The sequence below is a fragment of the Enhydra lutris genome, unplaced genomic scaffold (assembly GCF_002288905.1).
Source record: "Enhydra lutris kenyoni isolate GAN:26980312 unplaced genomic scaffold, ASM228890v2 scaffoldscaffold23, whole genome shotgun sequence".
Taxonomy (NCBI): Eukaryota; Metazoa; Chordata; class Mammalia; order Carnivora; family Mustelidae; genus Enhydra; species Enhydra lutris.
This window is the reverse complement of record NW_019154107.1, coordinates 22,848,783-22,861,461: the sequence shown is the minus strand read 5'-3', so window position 1 is coordinate 22,861,461 and position 12,679 is coordinate 22,848,783. Positions and strand designations below refer to the sequence as shown.

Genomic DNA, 12,679 nt, shown 5'->3' with positions numbered 1-12,679 from the left:
AACTGTAATTATGACTAGAATTTTAGTACCTTAAGAATATGGGGCGCGTGGGTGGCTCAGTGGGTTAAGCCTCTGCCTTTGGCCCAGGTCATGATCTCAGGGTCCTGGGATAGAGTCCCGCATCGGGCTCTCTGCTCAGCAGGGAGACTGTCTCCACCTCTCTATCTGCCTGCCTCTCTCTGTGTCAGATAAATAAAGAAAATCTTAAAAAAAAAAAAAAGAATAGACTCTGTGCTTATACTCTTTGTATTCCTACCACTTAGCAAAGAAGTGACCCTGCATACAGAGATTAAAACAGTGTTGGAAAAAGGTGTTATCTGGGGCAAAGCGACTTCTAAGGTTGAACTGGCCAGGGGCACCTGGCGGGCTCCGTCAGTGAAGCACGCAGCTCTTGATCGTGGGGTTATGAGTTCAAGCCCCTCATTGAGCATAAAACTTACTTAAAAATAAATAAAGTTGAACTGGCCAAATGAAGTCCATTTTAAAACATGTAGATTAACCACTTTCAGGTTTACATTAGCGGTTAGTATTTAATTTCATAGTGTTTTCCTCTTTTTATTTGTGAAAGAGTCCTGACCAAGCCATCAATCTGTGTATCTGGGAAGAGCAGCAGATGTAAATGCAGACTGATTTTTATTATTAGCCAAAGCAAAACATAATTAGAAAACTCCCCTGCCAGAAAAAAGAAGTAGAAAAGTTAAAAATAGAAATTCTCTCCAGTAGCATGCAGAGGTGGATGCTAATTCCAGATTCAAGAATTTGGGTTTTTATTTATTCTCTTCGATAGACTCCAGCTCAGAATGCTGCCCTGTTTTTAGTTCTGTTCCTTAGTTTTGCAAGTGACTTAGTTCTCTAGTCTACAGATTATCAGTCTTCTAGTCAATGCCTTCAATTTTCCATCTCCAGATACTGCCAGCCTTCACAAAGAGGAAAAATACAAAAAATGCCTGCAGAACATATTTGAACCTGTCATCCTCCATGAATACTTACATTAAGTTCAAATACCTGACAAATGATAAATATCAAAACAACAATCCATTACACAGGATATTTCATCTAATTTGATACACTATTATTAACACATCAAAGCGACATTAACATAGACCATCTTCTGAAAAATGAGCCAGGAGTCAGAGTTGTAGTCTTAAAATTGTTATGTCATCACATTGCCCTCTAAAATTATGTTTAGATTTTCTTCTAATTTTGCATCTTTTCAAGCTAATCATTTCCAATAATATGAAGAATTGCAAGTTCAGTATAGCTTTAAAAACTGATTGTTTTTTCCCTAATTGAAAACTTCCATCTGTGATTAGGACTGATCATAGGATCAGGTAGTAGCACATCATTTAATCATAGAATCACTGAGTCTGGAGCGCTTGGGTGGCTCAGTCGTTAAGCATCTGCCTTCGGCTCAGCTCATGATCGCAGGGTCCTGGGACCCAGTTCTGCATTGGGCTCCCTGCTCAGCAGGAAGCCTGCTTCTCCCTCTCCTACTCCCACTGCTTGTGTTCCCTCTCTCAGTCTCTCTTTCTGTCAAATAAATAAAATCTTTAGAAAAAAAAATCACTGAATCTCAGGATTCCAAGGGGGCCTTAACTTCCCCAGTCTTAAAACCAATGATCACATTTCCTTCATAAAATTGCCAGCAAAAAGCTGAGCTCAAGTTTAATTCCCCACATAGCAAAGAATTCACTGTGTTCCAAGACTGTATTTACATTTTTAGAAAGCTCCTTAAGTACTGAAACACTCATCTTCACATTGAACAGAAATCTGTCGTCTTATCACTTCCACCCAATGGTGCTAATTGTGACTTTTGGAGCCACGCTGAAGAATTTTAATCCTTCCAGATGATAACCATTCAATGTTTAAAGACAATATCACGGACCCCTAAGTCTTATCCAGATCAACTTGGCTAGGTTAGTGTAGCCCTTCCTCATATAAACTGGCGCAGAATCTCACAGTGTGCAAAGGATGGAACCAAAACTGAGCACAACCATAGGTACAGTCCAGCGCACAGGAACTGGGGGCTATTGCCTCTTTTGCTGTGGGTCTTACATTTCTATTAAGCTCCCCAAATAGCATTAGCTTCTTGGACAGCCACATAACACCACTGGCTTATACTGATCTTACAGTCAATTACAGCTCCCACGTTGTTTTTATACAATTGTTGCTATTAAACTAACTCAAATCTGGCATTTGTACAGAATCACCCCTACACAATTATAGGGGTGCCTGGGTGGCTCAGTTGGTTAAGCATCTGACTCTTGGTTTCGGCTCAGATCATGATCAGGCTCGTGAGGTCAAGCCCCACATCGGGCTTCACGCTCACCAGGGAGTGTCCTTGGGATTCTCTGCTTCTCTCTCTCTCTCTCTCTCTCTCTCACACACTCTCAAATAAAAATAAATAAATCTCTTTTTCTTTAAAAAGACTACACAGTTATAACAAGTAACTTCTGATGTTTACATCCCCAAGACTAAGGGGGTGAAATGAAATGTCCTTTCATATGTTCTATACTAGCCATACATATGGCTTTGTTTCTCTTTATCTGGATCCATATCCTGTTAGGATTCAACGTGGTATCAGCTTCATATTTTACCGTGCATCTTGATTGAAGGGGAAAAACAGACTCATTAGATTTATCTAGAGATCTTCTCCACATTAATCTACTTTCCTAAAATCCTTGAGCCTTTCTCCTAAATTGTATGTTTATAAAGCTGTTTTTGAACCTACAGTGTATCATTGGAACAAATTTATTTTTCTCAGTGCTTCTAGAATTAAAATACTTTCTAATGGTCAAAATGTCATTTCATAACATATCTTTCCTTACACTCTTGAAATAACTACCTTAAGCATTACAGTGTCTTTAAAAATACAACATATATAGATAAGGGATAAATGATTTCTATTAGAGAAAGTTTTCTTATTGTTTAAGGTCCTTGTGAAATTATTCTATTAGCTCATTTGCTAATGCTTATTAACAGAAAACTATTTTCCTGTCAGTTGGAATCTTTGATTACTCAGTAGAATGGAAATAGAAAAGGATTCTCTCCTTTATATGTTCCATATAGTAGAAACCGCTTACATGTTACATGTATTTGCACTTAACCTATCTGAAATTCTGCTATTTGGAAAATTCATCTATCCAGAAGACAACTTGGAACCTACAAAAAAATTACTTTTGGAGCCAGACATTTGTTGACCTTAATACCCATTCATGGTCCTCTCAAATGAGCATCTAAGAACATACTCTGTAAAGTTGGCATGCTGCCATTTTTCATAGTTTTATGGATTCATGTGCCTTCATACCAGGCATCTGCTACTCCCTCTGGTTGGAATACCTTTGGTCATTTTCTCTATCTGTTTAACTCTTACTGCTCCTGAAGACTGAGAGACTGAGCTGACAAACCTCCCTTCTTAAAAGCAAGCTGGCCTTCACCATCCCAAGTTCGATAACCCTATTCCTTCTCTTCCATATTACCGTAACTATCTGGGCTACATACCTCCATGTAGTATTCTATGCAGGGACTTGTAATCATATCAAAGACTGAGCTTTATGAGGGCAAGAAGCATCATGGTTTAACCCTCTGTATGTCCACAGCACCTCCCGCTGTGTCTAGAACCCAAGCAGGAACTTGGGAAATTGTCACTAAATGAAAGAGCCTGCTTGGTAATCAGTTTCTGGTTAATAGCAGATTTTATGCAACAAATTAGGAGAAGACAAGGCTAGAAGAAACACAGCGAGAGAAAAGACACGAAAGCCTGACAGAAAAAGTACGTTGAGTGATACCAAAATGTAGAAAGCACAACCCCCTTTTAATACTGAAGAACTCAACCCTTGCTTATCTGTGAAGTTCCTGAGGGCATTTCTGTTCCGTAGCATAGTTCTTTCATTGATAGCCACAAGACAATCCGGAGTCATCAAGAAAAGGCTGCATTATTTGCAGCATCTTATGTAAAAGAAGTCAGAAAATTGTAAAGAGGGGCACCTGGGTGGCTCAGTGGGTTAAGCCTCTGCCTTCAGCTCAGGTCATGATCTCAGGGTCCTGGGATCGAGCCCCGCATCGGGCTCTCTGCTTAGCAGGGAGCCTGCTTCCTCCTCTCTCTCTCTCTCCCTGCTTCTCTGCCTACTTGTGATCTCTGTCAAATAAATAAATAAAATCTTTAAAAAAAAAAAAAAAGAAAATTGTAAAGAGAGAATCATCCAAAATTATTTTAAAAAGCTTTGGATGTATAAAGATTCAAGTCCTGGCTATTCAAAACAGCCCCTTACCTGAGGTTCTAGGCACTGAGGTTTTATTATATTATCCCAAAGTCTAACATTTAAATATTTAAATGTTTATCTGAAGTATGTCATACACAGTGACATTTTATTTGGTTTGGTAACTGACCACAAAATTCTAAGAACAGGAAGTCATAAAAATCAAGTGACCGCAAAGAAGGAAAAGTCAAACTATCACAAACAAGGAGTCCAGGAAGATTGGTGTACACTGAAGGTTAACTCTAGTCCTTCACATTTGATCTGCACAAAATACTGTAAAAATTTCATTCCTATATATTCTTTCCCCCACCGTCTGTGAGCAAATTCTTGAACCAAAAGACATGTATGTTCCTTAAGGATGAACACTAATTCTCCAGAATGGATATAGTCTTTGATCCAGATAAATGGAGAGAACCTCCTTTTTGAGTTGTTCAGCTCTTTCTTGTGTAGGAAGTGGTAGGAGTCAAGTTGAATTTCAAAACATCATCCCAAATATAAGAAGGTACCACACCCTCACTGGTACCTTGATCTCTGGCCCTGCTTTTCCCAGCTCCTGCCATCAGCACAAGGCAAGTATCTTCAGCGGCCCAGCTCTGTCCAAGGCTTTTCATGAAGTACGAAGCTTAGCTCTCATCATTTGAGCTTTTTTATGTTACCAGAGCAAGCAAGATGGGCCAATGTGGAATAAACATCTTCCCTTCTAACCACTACAGTTCTCACTGCTCTACTACACATTTTAAATGAAAATATTTCCATTCTCTGCACCGCAAAGTTAACCTCTTCCATTATGTGGGAAGAGAGGAGCCATAATGATCTGCAGTAAAGGAATATCCCCAGTTCACAGTGTAAGAGTTGGTTTATCCATCACCATCCCAACTGAGTTTTGACAGTCACTAACTGGACTTTATGGTATATTTTCTCTAGCTGGATTAGAAGATCTGTAAGGTCTTTTTTTTATTTTTTTAACCTGTAAACCACAGTTCTGAGCTCTAGGTAACATATTGTGCAGTCTTCAAAGTAAAAACTACCTTGGACTCTGTGTGATGAGAGAGAAGGTGCAGGGGAAGGAGGGAGGAAAGGAGGAGAAGGCTGGGCCTGCACACAAGAGAAGAAAAGACTTCGTCTGTAATACTGAGTTAAAGATGATTACCAGTGTGCAAATATCTGCTATCAGACTCCTTCCTGAAAGCTAATATTGCTGGGTGGGGGTGCGAGAAAACTCTTTAAAGAAGGTAGGGGCCAAAGGAAATTGAATGAGAGGAGTTTCATGACTTTGCTTTGGTTTAAGTCCTGCGTCTGCTCTCATTCTCACCAAATGTTAACATTCAGAGGAAGCTTTAAAAATCCTATAGAAGAAAATATTACTAGGCATTGTTAATTGCTACAATAAATTCCTAAAACAGTTGAACAGGATTTCAGACTCTGGGTCATATTCTAAAGGAAAGCTCTCTGCATTAGATTTAATTTGAGAGTTTCCTTTTGCCAGTCAAAAGTTGTCTTCTCACTCCTGCCCTCCCACCCCTGCCCCTACTCTGTATTTTTAGTGATTTTCAAATGTGAAAATTAGAAAATTTAAACAACTTCTTCATTAAACAAGAAATAGGTAAGTACCATATACCCTGCTTAATAAAATACACAGTACCAGTTTTAGAAAGACACTGGCTGACTCAGTGGTGGAGCACTGACTCCTCATCCCACGGTTGTGAGTTCAAGCGCCATGCTGGGTGTAGAGATGACTTAAAATTTTAAGGCAAAAAATAAAAGATGACGATGACAACAAAGTACTATCCTGGGCTCAATATTTTCAAGAGTGATTAAATAATTTTTTCCTTCTGCCTTTTTTTTTTTGGAGGAGGGAGGTGGTAGTAAGAGAATGTTTATATTGTTATACTTTTCTTTCAGACTATTATTGTTCTATTTTCAGTTTTCATATGAGGAAAAAAACGTCATTTTATGTGAACATTTTTCCTTGATGTTGTTTTAAATGTAGGACGCGTTGGAACACCTCATTTTATGGCCCCAGAAGTCGTCAAAAGAGAGCCTTATGGAAAACCTGTAGATGTCTGGGGTTGTGGCGTGATCCTTTTTATCCTGCTAAGTGGTTGCTTGCCTTTTTATGGAACCAAGGAAAGATTGTTCGAAGGCATTATTAAAGGAAAATATAAGGTAATATGAATGTTATATTTTTCCATTGAGATTAAATTATTCTGGAAAATAGGAAGTCACTATCTGGACTTCCTGATTATCATGTAGTTACCCAGTCAGAGAATAGTTCTTTGCTGACATCATTGATGCCCTAGCCTTGTTATACAGTATGGACCTCAAGCCAATTTCTGAATCACTGAAGACAGGAGACTGGCTTTAAAACAACTTTGGCCTTTCCCCTCCCTCTGTGCTGCAGCTGAACTCTGTCCCACATGTTTGGAACGCGACCCCGTGTTTAAGCTATAAAAACAGGGACCCTGGTCTCTTCGATACAGTATCTGTACGTGCAAGTCAATAGTTCCGAGTCTTGGGCCCTTAGATTCACAAAGCCAGTCCTTTTACCATAAATACATTCTAGCAAAACTGCCCTGCTTAGTGCCCTACTTATTTCAAATAAAATTCTAGTTCAGGGGAAGAATTTGGAATGACCCTTGGAATTTATTGTGATAGAATTTGACCTTTTATTTTACCCTGGGCGAGGTGTTCACAACAGATGTGAGCCCAGATGTGAAGGTATCCATTCTCTGTGCAGTGACCAAACCTCCTCTTTAGGCTAAGCTGGAAAATAAACTTCTTTGGCCCTTCTTTGTGTAACTTGAGGAAAGGGCTTCGTTTTTAAAGCTTTTTGCTTAGTTTGTAAAGTGAAAATGGAAATTTCATCCCAGTGATTTAGTAATTCTTTATTTCACACTTAGTATCTGCCTTTATTTATTTATTTATTTATTTTTGCTTTACCACACATGTTGTTCCATTTGATGTAGTCAGCTAGCACAGCTGAAAAATTGGCCACTTACATCCCAGGATAAACTGAAATGCCAGAATCACAACTGCATGTCATAATATACTTTAGAGCCATGTGGTGGGACTTAAACATTCCTGTTCTTCTTTGGCTACTGTGGCTTGGAAACTGCATAGACTATTCACAGACTTGTGATTAACATATTATTACTTTCCTTATTAAAAAACTAAAAATTCATCAGTGACACTCTGAGTGGCTATACCAAAAAGACCCAAGGAATGCTTGGAAATAAACAAGCTCAAGGGCGGTCTCGCTGCCCCAGCTCTTACACTCTGTGGCCCTATACCGCCGCATATGACCAAAGACTCAAATGCTGTCTACGGGAAACATGGGGGAGCGTGTGTGTCTGTATACCAGCTCCGCACAGCTGATGTTGGGGAAGTTCTTTTTCTGCCCCATGTTACTGAAACCCATACTTTCTATTCAACACAAGCCCTGTTTCATTTTGCAGCCACGCCTGGCAAAACCAGACACACAGGTCCGTGTAGCACCAGACTCCAACAAAACTCTGAGGCCTGTTAAGTTTTCTTTTCATTTCCTCAGTAATGTTAGAATTTCACATGGAACTTCAAGAAGAAGGGGTAGGGAGAGAAATGAAAGGTGAAGTAGCTTCAGGGTTGCAGGTGGGAATGAATTCCACTTTCCTTTTCCACCTCGTGCCATCTCCAGCTTATAAGGAAGGGCCTGCAGCTTCGCCTTGTTCTTTAGTTGGACGAAGATATATGCCCAAATTCTGTTGACAGAGAAAGATGTTTGAAATACAGGTTTTTCTGCTTCTCTTAGAGTCACTCGGCCACGGGGGAATAAAATTAATCCTTCCAGGGTAACTAAATATCTCAAGAAACTGCTTGTAAATAGCCCTCCCCCTCCAATCCCTGGAAGTTGTGAGTGGCTCTGAGGAATACATGGCCATGGCTTTCTGGTCCAATCTGGCCGAGTGACATCACAGATACTAACATAGGAAAACAAACACAATTAGCCATGCACCAGCATAATAATAATACTAGTAGTAATGATAGCTGCCTCATAGCTAGCACTTAGTATGTGCCAGGAACTGTGCTAAGCACACCTATGAACTCACTTTATCCTCCCAGTGCCTTACAACATGGTACCATGTAATGAAATCTCCCACCTGCCTTTTGGAGCACCAAGCATTTGCTAATAATAGAATTCTCCCTTTGTGTCAGTTCAGTTGCTAACTTCCTGGTTTCCAAGACAAACTGTGTTCCAGCAGCCTCTGGTTTTTCATTTTCTCTTTTTGTAAAGCACTGGATAGTTTATTTGATTCCTTGTAAGAAATTTGAACTGTTCACACATGCCAAAAATTAAGCGATTTTAAAACCCCCATTCTTAGTAGTATAGTAAGTCAGAAGGACATGACAGCTGTATCATAATTTCTGCGCCTGGTGGTGTGAAGCTTTGAGGTTAATAACTTATTTACTCTTTTACTTGGCTAACCTTTCCTTTCATTTATATTCACGGCTTTTTTTTTTTTTTAATATGAAAGCCCCATGTTTTCAGCAGCTTTTTTTGAAGTATTGCTCCCTCTACAGTGATAAACCCGGTGGCCTTTCATAGATATGTGTGTGCATATGTATATATATACATATGTACATATGTATACACATGCACTGTGCTGTGATTCTGTCAGCATTTATTTTTACGCTTTTTGTTATTGAAAATTTCAAAGAAAAGTAGTAGAGATAACAGTACAATGAACTCCCAGCTTCAGTACCTAGCAACAGATAGCCAACCTGGTTTCATCTGTATTGCACATACTACCAGCCAACCTCAAAAATACAATTTCAAGTCGCCAGGGTGGCTCAGTGGGTTAAAGCCTCTGCCTTCAGCTCAGGTCATGGTCTCAGGGTCCTGGGATCGAGCCCCGCATCGGGCTCTCTGCTCAGTGGGGAGCCTCCTTCCTCCTCTCTCTCTCTGCCTGCCTCTCTGACTACTTGTGATCTGTCAAATAAATAAATAAAAATCTTTAAAAAAAAAATACAGTTTTATCACCCTGGTAGTTCCTAAGAACTGTGAGCAAAATTCTTGATCTCTAGGGGTATTTTCAAGAAAATTTTGATGACATCTTTCCAAAAGCTGTCATAGTTTATCGACTGCTACTGGCCTTATGTGATTTTCATTTAACCCTTTATTCTCACTTGCTGGCCTACTTGATCTTTTCAGGTAGCTGTCTGGGAATACCATTTACCTCGAATATAGGCTAACATTTAATTTTGATGAACTTTCTTATAAAAGACAAAAATGTATTTGCCAAAGTATGTACAAGATGCAGTGCCATACTCTGCTATGCGTAGCCAGTTGGCAGCTCCACACCGGGAGTCGGGGCACCTGTGGCTTTAGTATTCAAAGGAGTGAGAGTGGTCTCTACCCCTGGTTCGTTCCCCTTATATAAACTCAACCTCCCACATTAATTTCAGCTACCCTTTCAGCCAAAGAAAGAGGAAAAGCCTGGATCAGACTCCCTCACAAATAGAATGGGGGGCATATATTTCTCAGCCTCTGCTCATCTCAGAAATCTTACCACCACTTTAAGATAACATCTCCACCCCTTTCCCCAAGGACAGATCATTCGGACTTTAAGGAGCACATCAGCTCCAGGGTGGGGAAGCGGGAAAAGGCTGCGCCTCATCTCAACACCCACAGGATTTCAACTGGACCAGTTGATCACAATTTTAATAGGATGATGACAGTAGGGCACTCACTTTAGAATCTGCTTCAGAGAAGCAGAAGTGACTATTGTTTGGCATTCTGCCTGTTAGGAAAAGAACGAGGAACATTTTTCACTGCCCATCTACAAGTATAGAGACTCACCGTAGCCAGAGTGAAATATCTCATGCTAACCCTTGGCCAACTGTAATGATTCCTGTGTACTGTGATGCAAGCTGTGATTTTATTTGGCTTTAAGTTGTGATGGACTTTATTCTTCATCTTGCTCCCTTAGAAGGTGACCTAGGACTCCTCTGGTTCAAGCCATGGTATCACTAGCTCCTGGCACCAGGCAGCTCACATACATTCACCCGATCGGTCTGCTTCTTGATATTAAATAAGGAATGAGACCGTACTCATCTCTCCCTGCCAGTCCCCACTGGCCTTCCCAACTGCAGACCCTAAGTATCCCTTCCCTTTTTTCTGTTTCCTGGTCTCAGACATACCGTTTTCCCCAGGAGCCATCTTGCTCTTTTCCTCCCAGATCCACTTTCTCGCAAGTCTTGTATCTTTTAAACAACTCATAGTTTTTGTTCATTTGTTTGACTTTAGTCATTTGGCCTTGCGACTTAGTTGTCTCATCTCTACAAGAGGAACCAACGTAACTTCACTGAAGGCAATATACAAGTGATCTGGCTATTGTGTAGGGCCTATGGTATCAGTATATTTGTTCCTAAATACTGAAATTGATGTGCAGTGACCACAAAATAGCCTACTAGGAACTTCACATAACTTCGTAATTACTGTACTTTCCAATTTTAAAAAGAAAGTGTTTCAAAGTATTTTTAAAATTTTCAATTTAAAAATTTTATTAGTCCTGGGGTGCCTGGGTGGCTCAGTGGGTTAAGCCTCTGCCTTAGGCTCAGGTCATGATCTCGGGGTCCTGGAATCGAGCCCTACATCAGACTCTCTGCTCAGCAGGGAGCCTGCTTCCCCTTCTCTCTCTGCCTGCCTCTCTGCCTACTTGTGATCTCTCTCTCTCTCTCTCTCTGTCAAATAAATAAATAAAATCTTTAAAAAATAAAAAAATAAAAAATTTTATTAGTCCTTTCCTAGAGCAAAGTATCTAGTCTCTTTAGCTAAGGTAGAAACTGCAGTCAGGAATATTCTGTTCTTCAGTTATTAAAAATAGTATAACTTGGGGCACCTGGGTGGCTCAGTGGGTTAAGCCGCTGCCTTCGGCTCAGGTCATGATCCCAGGGTCCTGGGATCAAGCCCCGCATCGGGCTCTCTGCTCAGCAGGGAGCCTGCTTCCCCCCCTTCTCTGCCTGCCTCTCTGTCTACTTGTGATCTCTGTCAATTAAATAAATAAAATCCTTAAAAAAAGATTTAAAAAAATAGTATAACTTATGTGACAATAAGATCATATGTAAGGGATATTTACTGATGCAAAATTTCATAGACGGAGCAACAGCCACCAAAGCCTTGCCTTTGTCCTCTTCCTTAGAAAGCAAGGCTTTAGAATCAGATTTCTCTTCTTCAAGAATTTTATTCACATCGAAATAGCATAAGAGTGTTACATCATAGTGAACGTTAACTTCTCACTGGACGATAACTATGGAATTTTCCTCTCCTTCTCTTCAGATGAATCCAAGGCAGTGGAGCCATATCTCTGAAAGTGCCAAAGACCTAGTCCGTCGCATGCTGATGCTCGATCCAGCGGAAAGGATCACTGTTTATGAAGCACTGAATCACCCATGGCTTAAGGTACGGGGGCGCGTAGGTGGCCCACTACACCTTGTGTGAACACTTCCGGCGACAGGAATGTCTTGCTCTAGAGGGCAACTCTTCCCACCTCTTTTCTGAGCACTTTTTTGGAGTTTTGTCCATCTTGTTTGCGTTTCCAGACAGCCTCTGTAAATACCTGAGTAGAAAATACACCATTCTAATGACAGTCAGCCATCAGAGGGAACAGAGGCAGATTAAGGCCAAACAAATCAGGGAGGAAGGCGTGCTTGACCCGTGTCCCAAAGCTGTGCAACAAGAACAAGGGAAGTGTGGCTGTGTTTATGACAGAAAGTTGTGCTCTTTACTTTGGGTGTGACTGTATGGTTCATAACATTGTTTTTATTTCAATACATAACTAGATACAGATTTATTGTTTTAGGAAGAAGCTAGATTTTTAAAATTCTTTCTCTATCCCATCTTGCGAATGAGTATTAAGGAAAATGTAACTTGGGACTTGAATGAAACAGCGCTGTTTGATTAAGACACTCTACAGTAATTCCAGCAAATTCTCCGTACAGGAGAAAACAGAGGCTCAGAGGTGGAGAATCTTGCCCCAAGTCACAGAAGTTGTCAGTAATGGAACCAGGATTTTAACTGAGCCTACCACGACACTTTCCTTTTCATGCGAGATCCTCTGTCTTTTCCTTACTCAAGGACATCACTCCAGTAATATCCCTTTTCTTGCATCATCGCTCTCCTGGCTCTCTTCAATCTAATATGCTACTTCTTATTCTTATTACACATGCATGTGAGTGCACACGTGCGCACGCGCGCATACACACACACACACACCCTAACCCTACAACCTCTTCCAGCTTCTGTTCCCCTAGATAGCAAAACTCCTAGAACTAAGTTGACTGTACCCATCCTTGCTCCTCTTTTGCTCTGTCTCCACTCTGGCCCTTGGAGACCTCATTTAATTGTAATGGTCTTAAGTGCTATTTGTACTCTGTTCAGAGTC

At 40.5% G+C, this 12,679-nt stretch overlaps 1 protein-coding gene across 5 annotated transcripts in view; it reads left to right on the top strand.

Annotated features, from left to right (window-relative positions):
* Positions 1–6,244: 6,244 nt before the first annotated feature.
* LOC111150467 (calcium/calmodulin dependent serine protein kinase) overlaps positions 6,245–12,679 on the top strand; it is a 117,531-nt gene continuing 111,096 nt past the window's right edge. For all 5 annotated transcript variants that reach the window (XM_022507940.1, XM_022507939.1, XM_022507938.1 and 2 more), the window contains exons 1-2: positions 6,245–6,425; positions 11,575–11,697. In XM_022507940.1, the coding sequence (XP_022363648.1) occupies positions 6,273–6,425; positions 11,575–11,697 (276 nt within the window). In that variant the 5' untranslated portion in view covers positions 6,245–6,272. The remainder of the gene's footprint in view (positions 6,426–11,574; positions 11,698–12,679) is intronic.